This window comes from Sorex araneus, chromosome 1, assembly GCF_027595985.1.
Source record: "Sorex araneus isolate mSorAra2 chromosome 1, mSorAra2.pri, whole genome shotgun sequence".
NCBI classification, from domain to species: Eukaryota; Metazoa; Chordata; class Mammalia; order Eulipotyphla; family Soricidae; genus Sorex; species Sorex araneus.
In genome coordinates, this window is record NC_073302.1 from 29077539 (window position 1) to 29093679 (window position 16141).

The 16141-nt window shown below is 37.2% G+C and overlaps 1 protein-coding gene and 1 non-coding gene across 6 annotated transcripts in view; both read right to left on the reverse strand.

The window, feature by feature from the left end:
• Positions 1-16141, reverse strand: part of FKTN (fukutin) — a 91523-nt gene that overhangs the window by 67207 nt on the left and 8175 nt on the right. For all 5 annotated transcript variants that reach the window (XR_008629846.1, XM_055136934.1, XM_055136927.1 and 2 more), the window contains exons 3-5: positions 5823-5882; positions 2121-2324; positions 641-918 (exon numbers count right to left, since the gene is read on the reverse strand). Coding sequence is in view for 4 of the 5 variants with exons in the window: in XM_055136934.1 (XP_054992909.1) it covers positions 641-918; positions 2121-2324; positions 5823-5882 (542 nt within the window). In the remaining variant the exon portion in view is untranslated. The remainder of the gene's footprint in view (positions 1-640; positions 919-2120; positions 2325-5822; positions 5883-16141) is intronic.
• On the reverse strand, positions 5228-5391 carry LOC129401510 (U1 spliceosomal RNA). Its single transcript, XR_008628396.1, has one exon. It is a non-coding gene; the product is annotated as a U1 spliceosomal RNA (small nuclear RNA).

Genomic DNA, 16141 nt, shown 5'->3' on the forward strand with positions numbered 1-16141 from the left:
AAATATAATCACAAAATCTGCATTCTTTCATGCCTTACTCTGTCACTGTACTGTCACTCTACTGTAGGATTCATCTACACTGTTACACAGAGCACAGATTCATTTGTTTCCCTGATCTGCAATACCTCACAGAAAGAGTACACAACTTTTTATTTGGGTTATGAAGAACAATGTTGCTATGAATATATGTGTGTATATATATATATGCATATGTATATACATATATATTTTTTCTGGGAACATAAGTGCCTGAGTTTCTTCCTGTTGAATATATATATTTTAAACTGATATATGCAAATTATATACTATATTTCATTTCTGGGCTGGAGCGATAGCACAGCAGTAGGGAATTTGCCTTGCACAAGGCCGACCCGGGTTCAATTCCTCCATCCCTCTTGGAGAGCCCAGCAAGCTACGGAGAGTATCCCACCCACATGGCAGAGCCTGGCAAGCTCCCCGTGGCGTATTCGATATGCCACAAGCAGTAACAACTAGTCTCATAATGAAGACGTGACTGGTGCCTGCTCGAGCAAATCGATGAGCAACGGGATGACAGTGACAGTGTCAGTGACTTCATTTCTAAGAGAATTCATGATTGAATAATACAGATTTTACATGCCTTCTTGGGCTCTGAACTTACCTATCAAAGGCTCCAGGATAACGGCCAAACTGTAACTTTCGAAAAGGAACAAATTTCCTATCAATGTGTCCTTTGAGTCGTAGATGGCCATGCCAGAGGTAGTTGCCACTCCTCTCGTGAAAAACCACCACATGGATGGCATGAGAGGCTAATTTGCAGATGTAGTGCAGGGGAATTTCTGTTCCAGAAAGCGAATCTATTCCATCTAAACGGGGATCTTTGCTTTGAATCTTGAGGCACTGAAATCCCATACTTTCAGCTATCTGAAACCAACCTTCCTACAACAAAGAAACATCAATTTTAAATATTTCAGATCAAATACTAATAGCAAAACTAAATTAAATACAACATTTTGGGAGTTACTTGCCTGAGCTTTTTAAATGATGGTAGTGAGGGAACAGTTGTGGTAAAGAAAAAAAGAAAAGTACCCAAAAAAGGAACTACATACTTCACTAAAGATAATGCTTTATTTTTGAGGTTTTTATTATTTTGGGAGGAGAGATCACACCTGGAGATGCTCAGTGATTACTCCTACCTCTGTACTCAGGGATCACTCTTAAAAAAGGCTCAGGGGAGTATGCGGGATGCTAGGGGTCAAACCCAAGTTAGGCACATGAAAGACTAGCAACGTATCCGCTGTACTATCTCTCCAGCCCCACCAACACTTTTTACGAAAAGCAATCAAACTCCTTTCTTGGAATGAAAAGACTCAATGAGGGGCTGGAGCAATAGCACAGCAGGTAGGGCGTTTGTACAGGGCCAACCCGGGCTCGAGTTCCAGCATCTCATATGGTCCCCTGAGCACTGCCAGGATGCCAGGAGTAATTCCTGAGTGCATGAGCCACGAGTAACCCCTGTGCATCGCCAGGTGTAACCCAAAAAGCAAAAAAAAAAAAAAAAAAAAAAAGACTCAATGTAGTGTTCTCTTAGTTAGTATCTATGAAGTGAATGTTCATGACCTTTCCTATTTTCCCACTACACTGATAAAAATGTCAAATATGCCATTTTAGTTTCTTTTACTATAAGAATACATGTAATTTACAGTTCTGGCTAGTGAACTCTAAGTTGTAGTTTGCCAGACCATCTGAGAAAATTTATGCTTTAAAGAACAGATGGTAGGAATCATTGTTTTTCTTTCTTTTTTTATTTTACTATGCTAAACATGAATGTGATGCTTCAGAGCTATCTCCAGACAAGAAAAATGGAGATAAAACTTTAGTGATATAAGCCCTACTATCAGCGGGCAGATGAACTAATACCCAAAGTCTTTTAGCCTCTTACTACATAAGAAAAAAAAATTTCCTAGGTTCTTAAGCCATTAGTACTTGTATTCTGCTCATTATAAAGATTATTCTAATATAATTTATTAAAAGATTTCAAGAAAAAAATGTTAATGTGTCACATATAAATTGGGACAATCAATTTATATGCATTTTATAAAACACACTATGTTCTATTACTAGAAAGCAAATCATCTTACCTCATTCTTCCACAGGTGATACTGAAGTGCAAACGCAGTAAAGTCTCTTGGAACACAAAAAAACTTGCATTCTGAAGTGGAGCCATGAGAAGAGTTTTTCACTTGTTCAAAGTTTTTGTTAATCAATTCCAGAATCAAAGGATCAATAAGGAATACTGGTACATTTTGGCTGGACATTACCATAATAAATTTTTTAACTGCACGCTGTTTAAAATGAAAATAACCCCTTAATTATTTTAAACTACACAAGAAACTATTAAACATTTATTCACTGACATTATAAACTGTATAGAGTATTTTACTCAATGTATGCCATGTAAAAAAATAAGCAAAATGGGGCCAGAGCGATAGCACAGCAGGTAGGGCGTTTGCCTTGCACGCGGCCGACCGGCGTTCGATCCCCGGCATCCCATATGGTCCCCCAAGCACCGCCAGAAGTAATTCCTGAGTGCAAAGCCAGGAGTAACCCCTGAGCATCGCTGGGTGTGACCCAAAAAGCAAAAAAAAAAAAAAGCAAATAAATAATATACTATTCAAGGTCTTTAGAAATTTGCAATCTACTGAGAAATATAAACAAATATTCATAAGGTAAAGTGTACTATAATAAAAATACATGCAACATACTATCTAGTACATATTTCTCTATACAATCCTATAGTAAAACCTGATAGGGATATTACAAAAATAACTATGACATCTCAAATACAGATTTAAAAAAATACTTAACAGTATACTAGGAAATCAATCCAGTAGTAGTTATAATAGACTAAAAAGAAAATATCACTATGTCACAATAATTTTTTCTAGTAATGAAAGGTTAATTTTAGATTTGAAAATCAAAGAAATGTACCATGTCAACAGAATAAAAGGGGTAAATTCTATGATAATTTCAAGACATATAAAGTATTTGACAAAATTCAGTACTTACTATGGTTACAAATGCAGCAAACGAGGAAAAGGACACTTCTTCAATTTGATAAAGAGTATGAACATAAGATCTACTATTGAGTTTTATGAGTTCTTTATCTTTCATCTAGTCTTCTATCAGACGTGTCCTGCTTATATTCCTAGTTATGGCATGCCTGCACATTGTCTTTTCTTTTCTTTCTTTCTTTTTTTTTTATTAGGGGGCTGGATCACACCTGATGCTTAAGGGTTATTCCTAGCTTTGTGCTCCAGACTACTGACCTCTAGCCCTACTCAGGAGACAATATTTGTTGCCAGGAATAAAACTGGGGTCAGTGGCATGCGAGACAAGTGTCTTATCCTGCTCCTATACCTCCAGTCCCTTTATTCATTTTTTGAGTGGTGTTTTTAAGTAAGTAGCAGTTCTAAAGTTTTACAATAAAATTTACCAAATTTTATTTTTCTTAGCATTGTTTTCTATGTTTTACCCTAGAAGAATGAAAGAGAAAGAAATTGTCTTGGAAGTGGTACGATGACAAACACTGGTTCAACAGTATTAAATGAATGCTTACAGAATAAATCTCTTTCAAATTGGTGTTAAATACAAATACACTGAGCACATGTATGACTTCATTGTAATTATTAACATAAATACAGATGAGAGCAGGGTCAAGAAGACTTCTATAATACCTTCCAGACTGTTATAATCATCATCAGTGCTCCTTAGAAATAGATGGAAAAAGGATTCTAAATTCAATTAGTTCTAAATAAACATGATTTTAATAGTCTGTTTTTTAGTATTTCATTTTGTGTACAAGAAAGTAAGATGTCTTGTTGAAAATAAAATACACCAAGACTGTAACACACTATTCATCTGCCAGTATAAAACTATTTTAAACAGAACCTAAAATAAATTGTCACAATTTATTTGTAGAAATAATCATTTTACTTTTTCTTTTTCATCTTGGTTTTTGGTCAACACAGGCAATACTCAAACCTTACTCCTGGCTCTGCACTCAAGGATCACTCCTGGTGTGACTCAGGGACAGTATGGGGTGACAAGAATCAAACCTAGGGCAGCTGCATGCAAGGTAAGCAACCCACCGGTTACACAATCTCTCCAGACCTCTCATTTTCTTTTCTAAATTATGTCAAGTCATCAGTTTAATAATTTATTCCATAATTTTATCAGGGATGATACCACATTTATTGATCAGAACTTAATTTTTCATTCCTTCCAAAATATTAGAACAAAAAATACTTTGGTAACCTTTCGAATGACTTTGCAAATATTACAAGGAGTGATTTTTAGTATTGGGCAATAGAGTTAACTACAAGAATTCAGGGCCAGAGACAGAACAGGGGTTACAGTGCTTGCATTGCACACTGACAATCAGGGTTTGATCCCCAGCACTGAACAGTGTCGCCCAAAACCCACCAGGAGCGACCCTGAGCACAGAGCCCGGAGTAAACTGTGAGCACAGTCAAGTATGGTCTCCAAACAAACAAACAAACAAACAAATAAAAAACCAAATTGGATGTAGTATGGTATTCTTTAATGTTTGTTTATAATTTGCTTCCAAAATAAATTCTTATTTATTTTTGGAAGTGAATAATTTTTTTAATCCATTATTTTTTCCCATCTCAAGGGTCATTCATTGCTTGAATGAAAAAGATGGGACTACCCAATTTTCTTTGAATTTTTTCTTTTCTTTTTTTCCTTTTTTGCTTAAGCTTTTCTTAGCTTTAATTTCCACTTTTAAATATATCAGCAAACCTATATCCCCATTAACTGATTAATAGATTGAAGGTTTGGGAATGTTAACAATATGCTGATAGTTAATCTAGATAAAGAAGTCTATTCTATAGGAGCTATTAATATAAAATTTTTTGGAACATTTTCACTACTTATCTGTTGCATGGTGATTTGAAAGTCCATTTCTAAAGACTTTCATTTCCCTAATTAAAGAAAAGAATAAGAGAAGTATATCCACAGATATACTTAGGCATATCCTAAATGGGTATTAGAGCAGGATAAATGTTGGTTTTTATTAGTAGTTTAACTTTGTTGTTCATTCTTATTTAACTGAAAAGGGTGTAAGAAAATATATTTTATATATACACAGGCTCCAAAATTTGTAAATCTAAACAAGTGTATACTGAATTAATGTTACTTTTCATAACTTTTCTTTTTCCTTTTTCAGGGGATAGCAAGAATGCAGTCCCCCAGTACCACAAATTATGCAGTGGAGTTTCCCATACTTGAGGAAATCACAGGGGTTAGCACCTCCGGAGTGAAATGGATAAGACTTGCCCTGGGGAAATCACCTCTAGGATCCTGGTATCTGCCCTGACAGGTAAGTATACTTTTTCGTATCTTAAAAAGAAGACATACTGAATAGGATATTGATTCCTAATCTTTATTTCCCTTAGCCATAATTCAATTCTAATTTGTATCATCTATTTACTCGAGTAGCATCATTGTACAGTGAATGAAACTTCTGAAAGAAGACAGAATCTGGATTTAGGCAATTAGTGGTCAACTACCCTTAATCTCTCTAAGTGTATTCAGGAGAATAATATGTACTGACATGTTAAAGTTTCCACACGAACTAAGTAACATATTGCATCTGAGGCTATTAGCATAGGGTCTGCCTCTTGTCATTATCATTTATTTTCATTTTCTACTAAGGGAGTCATTACTATAATCATCAATTAACAAATATTTATTGAATATATAATCAAATGAACTAAATGAACATTATAAATAGAGAAATTTCTACTTATTGTACATACCCATTGCATACTATCAAATCCAATTCGGCTTCCTTTGGTTTTTGATAAGCCAGCTCCATTCTAGGAGGATAACAAAAGGAAACTTAATTAACTGAAAACTCAGCAGGGAAACCTTACATTTAATCATATTCAACAGTTATACAACTGACTCATAATCATTAAAAAGTTTTATCCAAATACCTATTTTCGTAGCATGATAAAATTTACAACTGTATAATTACCCAAGATGAAAAACATTTTGCAGAAAAACTGCCACTAAACAGTAAGGTAAATATGGCTAACATTTCTGTTTGCCACTAGTTCCCTTGTCACTCATAATGGTCCATGTAAATTACAAGAGAAGCCTATTACATTCCTTGCTCTGATAATCTGTTCTTAACATTTAAGACTATCTTTTTTGAAAGTCAGATCATGTCACGCGTCAGCTTAAAACCTTCCTATTGTTTGGTGTCCGATCTCATTCAGAATACAATTCTAAGTCCTTAATATTGGCTTACTTCATCCTACACAATATGGAACTCTCTGAGTTTATGTACTGGCTTTTCCTTCTCACTTCTCTACAGTTACACTGCTCTGTGCTGTTCTCAAAACTGTCAGCATGTTCCTGCCTCAGAACCTTTGTGTTGTGCTCTTTCTAGATAGTGGTCTTCTAGATAGCTATATTATCCTTGAGTAGGCTGTTTTCCCTATATTTAATGACCTTCTATACCTCTTTTTGTGCCAGAGAATTTCTAGTCTACAAATGACAAACTCAAAATATTATTTCATCCATGAGATATTCCTTCCCAAGGAGGCTACCATAACCTTCCCAAAGAAGGCTCCTTATTCTCTGCAAATTCAACACTTACCTAAACTGGAAGGAAGGGTTAAGAACAGGGATGTAAGTAGTTCCAACTGTATAGGACCTAAATATTTTGGTAGTTCTTTTTAAAGAATGCAAATTATCTTTTGAAAACTTTATGAGGATACAAAGGACAGAGACTTAAGAACAGAAAAATTAGCTCTAAGCGTTTAAGTTCACAAAATAAACAAGTGAGCATCGGTGATGGCATGGTCTCGCTCACCTGCCACATGTGTTTGGTGGCCATGAGCTGCTTCCCTACCCCAGCCTGCCGCTGCCACCAATACAAGCATGAAGGAGGGAACAGGGTCACCAGGCTGGTTGGTGATCAGTTGCAGTTTATTCCACTCTCTGCCTCCTTCCAGTCTCACCCACTACTGTATTCCTCCTGCTCCCCATGCTACTCTCTCTGTGCTCAGTCTCGAAGCTTTAGTCTAGAGCTCAACATCCAAACATTGGAGGTAGCACCTACACCTGGGTCAGACAGCACAATCAACATATGTAAAGAGCGTCCAGAGACGCTCTTCTAAGACAAAGATCTCCTCCTAGGAGATTCACTCAAAGGTGGAATTTTATCTAAGGACATACTTCTCCTTTCCTTAGTCCACAACCATTTAAATAGTCACCTTAAGTTTACTTCTTAATAATCTTTCTAGTCATCTTGTATGGACACAGTAAGAGCTATATTAAGCTTGTAGGGTGGCTCTCCAGGGGACATCTCTCTATAGATCCCAGACTACAGTGCTCACTCAGGCTAGATTAGTCTTTCCTAACTCTAGCAGGGTCCTATCCAATTGTTTCTCTCTGGATCATGACAGAATTTGTCCATGACTGTGCTTTTAACTTATAGTTAAGTATTAATGCACTTGGTCTGTCTCATTTCAATGCCAGGGTAGCTTATAGCTTGCCCTGGGTCCATCCAGTTCCTTCGTCAGGACCCTGCTTTTGAGGCACTAGGAACTAAAGGCAACTGATGCTTAAGTAGAGTAAATATGATAGATGCCCAGGAGTAAACATTATTCGGAGTCAATTAACTCCCAAGTTACAAAAGCATAGCATTAACTGTCTTCCTGTGTCCATACAAAAAGAACATTGCTCTGAAGTAAGCTATGCAGAGGACATAAGGGAAGGAGAAAAGCATTTTTCACTTACAAATAGAGAATTCAGAGTCCTTAGAAGAATCTGACCTTACAAGTTACAGGGTCTGATTTGGGGATAAATTGGGGAAGCAGAGCACAGAGAAAAGGATAAAGATAAACACAGAGGAATGGGAGTGCCTTGGGAGCACTGTGATAGGTATAACCCAATAAACCTACGCTTTCTGCAGCAAGGGAAAAAGGACAAACCAATGTTATCCTACAATTAAGGTTTGGTTAAATCAGTGCTTTATACACTTTACTGAACTTATCTTCCCTTCTCAGTAATTATAGACCTTTTTTGCTGAGAGTCTGCATTCCGTAGTCACCTCATTTTATATCTTCTTATCAATTTTATAGTACTTTGTTTTAACATACACGCATTTATGTGTTGGAGTGGTTCTATGAGTAAAGACACAAACTTTAGAAACTTAATTCGCAATGTTCAGCAAGAAGCTTAACATATCTGGTCCCAATTAATTCATTTATGTCAAAGTGATAAATGTAAGCAAATAAGGACACTATAATCACTGAGCACAATTTTATTTATTAAACATAACATAAACCTTAGAAGGACTAGAAAATGTAAGCTATTAATCACTATTGAGCATCTACCATGTATCATATATTATCTCAATGTCAAAGGTGCAAATAACTCTATTTAAAAACATCTGGACCCAAAGAAGTCAAGGTACTTTATATAAAAAAACTAAAGGAGGATTTAAACTCAAAACTATCTTGGCTCCAATCTGAACAACCATATCAAATTATGAGTTCTCTAACAGTAAGAACTGTGTGCTGTTTATCTTTGTATTCCTGAAAATGTCCTATATATAATAATTTAGAAATAAATGTAAAATGAGCACATATAACTGTAATTCCACTATCTGGTTAGGATAAGTGAAAAAATAATTAACAATTAATGATCTTCAGAAGGTTGTAGAAATAGCCATATCCTTTGTTGTATGAGATGTAAGCCAATTATTTAAAAGTTGAAGTCCAGTGGCAAATGCTTAAACTATCCACATTATAAATTTTTTTGACATGCCTGGAAAAGAGTTTAACTTCAGAGATCTGGATGACTGTTTTAAAATCTGAAGTACCAGCTCTACCTACACTCTGAAATGCCAGTTTCACCCATTAATGGAATTTTATCAGCCCAAATTGATAATTTTTAATAATACTAGTTAACTGGAATAATTAGACTTCATTCAGAAGATCAAAGAAAGCCATAATATGTTAACTAGCTAGTCAGAAATAATTCTGAGGTAAGGGTCTAACAGACAAAGTTGGTCTTTTAACTCCAAGATAGCAAACACTCTTCTTCCCTAAGCAATGACTATAGTGCTCTTCTAAAAAGTCTGAAAAGCTTTGTAGTCTTCAACATTAATACTACTAGAGTGGGAATCAAAAATGAAACCAACTTTTCAACCTTGTTACAACTTTAATACACACAAGGGTCTTTCTAAATAACTTAAAGTTCAAGGATAACTAGAATGAAGGCTTTTGTATACTGGTAACACTGACCTATCATTTTGTTTTGATCAAGGCTATCACTTGTTTGATAATCTTTTAGTGGCTCTAGAAGATAGCTCACAGGGATGAAGTGCGTGCTTGAGGCCTTGAGTTAGAACCCAGCACCGCATGGGCCCCCATTAAATGCTGCTAGGTATAGCCCTGGTATAACCTTTGTGACCCTCAGCACTGCTATAACAAAGCCTGATGAACCAGTAGCTAGAGAGACCCCCACCCTCCCCAAACATAATGAAACAAACACAAAAAGCCCTATGCTCAGAGATGGAGAGGTAGTACAGGGTAGGGTACTTGCCTTGAAATAAGCTGACTTAAGTTTCATCCTCAGCACCTCACATGGATCTCTCAGCATTACCAGGAGTGATCCTTGAGTACAGAGCCAGAATTAAGCCCTGAGTACCACTGGGTGTGACTCCAAAACAAATAAACCCTATATTCTGCTAACAGTTCACATTTAAGTTAATTGTAAATGATGACTGTGTGAATTTTCTTTATTTAAAATAAATAAAAGGGACCACAGAGATAGTAGGGGGATTAAGATGCTTACTTTGTGTGTGGCCAACATTGGTTAGGTCTCTGGCACTCATTATGGTCCCCTGGGACCCTGGGACTGATCCCAGAGCTAAGAACAAGCCTTGAGCACTGCCAGGTGTCTCAAGCACTTGTCTTTTCTTCCAAATAAAAATAAATAAATATATTGTCTATTGGACAAAGAAAATAAGATTTAGATACAATCAGTAAACAAAATTTTAAAAATCCTGGGTTCTTGTCCTACATCAGGAGTAACTGAGGGCTTTTGGTAATGTGGTGGTGGGCTAATGCAACAACTTTTAAAAACACAAACATTAACGCTACTGTAAACCATGTTACCTTAGTAATTAAATTTAAAAAAAAGAATATTGAGGATGCATTTGTACTTTCCTAAAGCTTGAGTTAAGAAAACACTATATAGAACTGGAGGGACAGTACAGTGGGTGGAGCACTTGCCTTGAATGTGGCTGACTGTGGTTCTATCCCCGGCATCCCTTAAGGTTCCCTGGGGACCACCAGGATTAATTCCTTAGTGCAGAGCCAGGAATAATCCCTGAGAATTGCCAAGTGTGGCACAAAAAACAAAAAAAGAAGAAAAAACATTGTATAGAAATAGTAAAATAGTAACCTGACCTGGGTTCGACCCCTAGCATTCCATGTGTTTCCTGAGCCCCACCAGGAGTGAACCCTGAGCACGGAGCTAGGAGTAAGCCCTGAGTATTGCTGAGTGTGCCTCCACAAAGAAAAAAAAAGGAAACAAGTTGCTATATATGAATATTATCTTAAAGCTTTACATGCTTTACATAAAGCACTGTAGCACTGTCATGCCATTATTCATCGATTTGCTCAAGCGGGCACCTGTAACGTCTCCATTATGAGACTGGTTGTTACTGTTTTCGGCATATCGAATACACCACAGGCAGCTTGCCAGGCTCTGCCATGTGGGCGGGATACTCTCGTAGCTTGCAGGGCTCTCCGAGAGGGACAGAGGAATCGAACCCAGGTCAGTTGTGTACAAGGAAAACACCTTACCTGCTGTGCTACTGCTCCAGTCCTACATAAAGCAAAAATTTAAAATTTTCCACAAAAAAAGTCAACATTTTAAAAAGTTAGTAGCTTTATTTATTTATTTATTTTGGTTTTTGGGTCACACCTGGCGATGCACAGGGGTTACTCCTGGCTCATGCACTCAGGAATTACTCCTGGCGGTGCTCGGGGGACAATATGGGATGCTGGGATTCGAACCCGGGTCGGCTGCGTGCAAGGCAAACGCCCTACCCGCTGTGCTATTGCTCCAGCCCCCAAAAGTTAGTAGCTTTATCTTCCAGTAGTCTATTACTCCTACTATTTTTAAGTAAGCATTTTTATCCTGATAAGGAAGTAGAGTATTTTTAGATCATAATTTTCCCAAGATTTTATAGCTAATAAGTAGAACAGATGAGGTTTAATCCCAGACTGGAATTTATGCTTTTAACAACTATGCTTTATTGTCTCCCCAGAGAAAGAATCAAAACAGGAATCATTTATATGAGTTTTACACATAATTAAGATGAGTTTTTGGTTAATGGGGCCTTTAATAAGTAATAGTGACATAATTTGATAATCATTTTGGAAAAATTAACTTAGACATCAAACTTGTATCTTAAACTAGATTTTTATTTCAAAAAATTTGCACATAAAACAGTATTTGATGAACATGTACATTAATATTTCCACAATACTCGATTATTTATGATGGGGTTTTAGTAAATCCCTTTAGTAAGAGCAATCCTTGTACCTGTCTACCTAGAAATTAAGTAATAACATATCAAGGAGGGAGTATCAAAAAAATAACATCAAAACATGATATAAAGTTAAGTGGCACATTATAAACCAGGAAAAATACCTGAAATATATATGTATATTTATAACATATAAATATATGATGCCTGCATGGCAGAGCCTGGCAAACTACCCATGGCATATTCAATATGCCAAAAACAGCAACAACAAGTCTCACAATGGAGATGTTACTGGTGCCCGCTCGAGCAAATCTATGAACAATGGGACGACAGTGCTACAGTGCTATATATATATATGATACTTTACTAGGTTTAAAACAACAAAGAACAGTTTCATAAATAACACCAACAAAAACGTAAAAGAATAAAAAGCAAATAGCTGCTTAACATTATTAATAATTAATGACAAATCTCTAATGGAGATTTCAGCTTCTTAACATCAAAAACACTAATATTTGTATTTAAATTCTCTGTTCCCCACTTAACCAAGATATTGGTCAAATTAAGAAAGCATTTTAGGGGCTGAAAAAAATAATATGGAGGTTAAGGCTAGCAACCAGGTTTGATTCCGGCAATGCATGGTCCACTGAGCACCACCATTCAGGTCATTCCAAGCACAGAGATAAGAGTAGCCCCTGAGCACTGCTGGATGTGGCCTCCAAAACAAAATAAACACTCTTATCTGAATCTGATATTTCTCTGGGAAAATGGGAACAAAAATATGATTTACTCAGATTCTTGAAATAAAAATTAAAATCATGTCAAGTGCATGCTGCCCAAGTCTACTAAGCAAACCAAAAATGTCTGTCTAGCCACTTGGTTGACCCAACATTCACACCCCAAACCATTCTCTGTTACAATCTGGCCACAAAAAAAAAGTAACAACAATACCGACAGTAAACACCTGCTTTCCTAGATTAGTTTATAGCTGAGAAGCTTCTGACTAATGTCACAAATGTAGAATCCTGCCAAACTGCACTACTTCATATTCTAGTTTTGACTGCCACATAAGGAAAATGTCAAGAGAATTTTAGAAGCCTTGGACTTTGAGATTTGTTTATGGTATGAACCAAAAACATCTCCGATACAGATGCATTACTATTGCTCTTTTGCTGCTGTCATTTTCATATTTAGAAAAAGTATAGGAAATCAGGCACAGTACTTATAATCAGGAAGAACAACTGCAACATGTAAGAAAGTCTAGAGTGAAGGTGGTGGGAAAAATAGTATAGCAGGTGAGGAGCTTGCCTTGCAGTCAACCAAGGGTTTAATCCCGGGTCACCCCAAATGATCCCTGCAAAGAGCCAGGAGTAAACCCTGAGCCCTGCCAGGTGTCTCCCAAAAACCAAACAAACAAATTACAATGTGCATTTTGACCCAGAAGAACGAATAAAATAATCTATAAAAGGAACTAAGAAAATAATGAAGAGTGGGTTGAAAAGGTTACACCCGGAGTTATGGAATAGCCAAGACAGCTGGGAACACTTGCCAGTTTTGAATGCTTGCTTTGTTTCTTTGTGATTACCTTGTGTTGATGTCTATAGTTTGGCTTCCCAGTGGTACTCTGGTGCCTGCAAGTCTCTCATGGCAATACTGGGCCCAGAAGTGTGTATCTGACAGCAAGATGGTTTTTAGAGTGCTACTCAGTTCCAGCAGTGCTGGGGGGCAGCAAGGCTACCCCAATGGTGATCAGGGAGTCATGCAGTGTTGGAGATCAAACTACAGAACTATGTTCCAGGGTTTGACCTATATCTCCCTGGCCCCTTGTCAGTTTTTAATAATATAATCTGGAAGGGCTGAAGAGATAATATAAAGGGTAAGGTGTTTGCCTTGCAGATACTGAGCCCAATTCGATCTCCAGCACCACATGTGGTTCCCTGAGCAATGCCAAGAGTGATCCCTGAGCATAGAACCAGGAGTAAGACTTGGACACAGCTGAGTGTGCCCTTCCCCCAACAAAAAAGAAAATGAATGATAGCCTGGGAAAAAAATGAAGCTAAGTATATCACCTGCTGAAGGCCTGAAACTGAGCGTCTGGGTAGGTAAGTTGTCTAATATTTCTGGGAGCTTTGCTATAAACAGATAAAATGAGTTTAAATACCCATACTACACTGTTTATAGCATAACAATACTGCATAATAAACCTCCCCAATCTTTCTTTTTTGGAGGGTAGGGAAACAACATGCTTGGTAGTACTCAAGGGCCATGTACTACCAGAGATCAAACCAAGAAGAACTTAGGCACGTGCTATAGATCTTTGAGCTTATCTCTCCAATTTACAACTAACCACTCTCTTACAGACTCATACAGTTATTCTGTCCTTCAAAGCTCTATGAAAAAAACCTCTGCTTTCTGCTCCACCATCCCAGGTGGGGCCTCCTTCCAGCACACCAATGGGACTAATCCAATGAGAGGCAGAGTCCCTTTCATCCAGTAAGCTCCCAGCAGCTTCCAAACCCAACTTGAGCCACATACACAGACTAACACCACAGCTCCTGACTTTCTGCTTGGTGCTCCACCATTCCAGGTGAGACCTGCTTCTAGCTGATATCACTGGGACTAATCCCATTCGAGAGGCAGCATTCCTCTGGCTAGCTCCCAGCAACCTCCACATTTCACCTGCACCATACAAATGGGCCCACATCACAGCTCTTAAAGCACACCTTTGACAAATCTATTCAGCAAAGTACAGTGCTCATAGTTATTCTTTAGTGTCACTTGGTGAAGATGGGCAGAAAAGACAGCTACCTAAACTTAATTCCTCAGCATCTCCTAGAGGACTAACTATGAAGACTCACTCCCAGCACAGTAAGAACACTAGAAAAATGAGAGAAAACAATATTGCCGAAGACATAAACAACACCAGCAAATCCTCAACGTCTTCAGTGACAATACGGTGATGATGGTCAGCAAATTCAAAGAAACAATAGCACAGGTTGTCAGCAAAGCCCAAGAAAGTATAAGAATCAAAATGAAAAAACTACTACAGTAAGAAATGACAGAAATGAAGAACATGATAGGTGATATTTAAAAAGAGTTAATGGAGTTCTGAAAAAGCAGAATAATAGAAGTGGAGCAAAACATAGAGGAGCTCCAAGATGAGAAGGAAGAAATGGCTAGGAAACAGCAGAAAGTGAAAAACAGTCTGAAAAAAATGAACAACATACCAGAGAACTATGGGATTCATTTAAGAGGAACAATATAACAATCACTGGAGTCCCTGAAGGGCAAAAAGGCAACAGTTAAAGAAACCATCCATAAGAATTTCCCAGAATTGAGGATTACAGGCTCCAAGATCCAAGAGGTCTGAAGAGTCCCACAGAAAATAGATTCAACCAGGAAAACTCCTAGAAAAATGGTACTCAAAACGATAAAATCCAAAGATAGAGAAAGAACACTGAAAACAGCAAGATTAGAAAAGGAGCTTACATACAAAGGAAAACCCATAAGATGCACAACAGATACATGAAATGAAACTCTGCAAGCCAGAAGAGTGTAGAAATATATAGTACAAAAACTCAACGAAAGGTGTTCTTGGTGAACACCTCACCAAGAATATGCAATCCAACTAGATCTGAAGGAATGATACACAGCTTCATGGATAGGCAACAGCTAAAGGAATTCACAGCATTGAAACTGGTTTAGCAAGGTGCATTCAAAAAGCTACCCTAAATGGCAAAACAAACTTCCTAACATTGGTATGACACACACTAAGACTGCATATGGTTGCCCTCTACTAGATTCAGAAAGGTACATTTACTCCTAGCTTGCTAAGGGATTGTATACATTTTCAATCATGAATTAGCATATATATTGATTAAAATCATTTAGCAATCAAATATCATACATTGACTTTCAGTGGCATCTTTTTCTGATAATTCCACTTACTATTCCTTTCAGTTTAGTTGGAGCAAGTAATATAAAATAAATTTATTATATGCCTGCTAAGGGGGCAGGCTCGGGGGGGCGGGAGGGAACCTAGGGACATTGGTGAAGGGAGGGGAAAGACAGGCTGCGGTAATGGTGTTGGAACATTATATGCCTGAAGCAACTGTATTATGAAGAACTTTGCAAATTTTAAAAAAATAATTAAGAAAGAAAAAAATAAAAGCGCTATGAATCAGCTGGATCAGTTACACTTCAGTCTATTCCATACAACTCATTCAAGTGTCTGGGCTGGAGGAGGGCTAGCAGCTATCCAGTGCACATTCTTCTCCCGACAAATCAGGGGCACACAAAAGGCAAGTCAAATCAAATAGCCCATTTGAAGTCTAAATATGCTTATTAACATTTCTCCCAGGATCTCATGAGAAAACTGAACTTTGAAAAGAAAGCGTTCTTCCTTTTAATGTGAGCAAAACAGTTGTATTTATTTCTGAAGAGTAATTCTATCAAACAAGGATTTAAAAAAATAAATACAAAAACCATATTTCCCCCAGGGAACTGGCTTTTATGGTTAAATCAAGCATAAAATATATGTTGCGCAATTCTCAATAA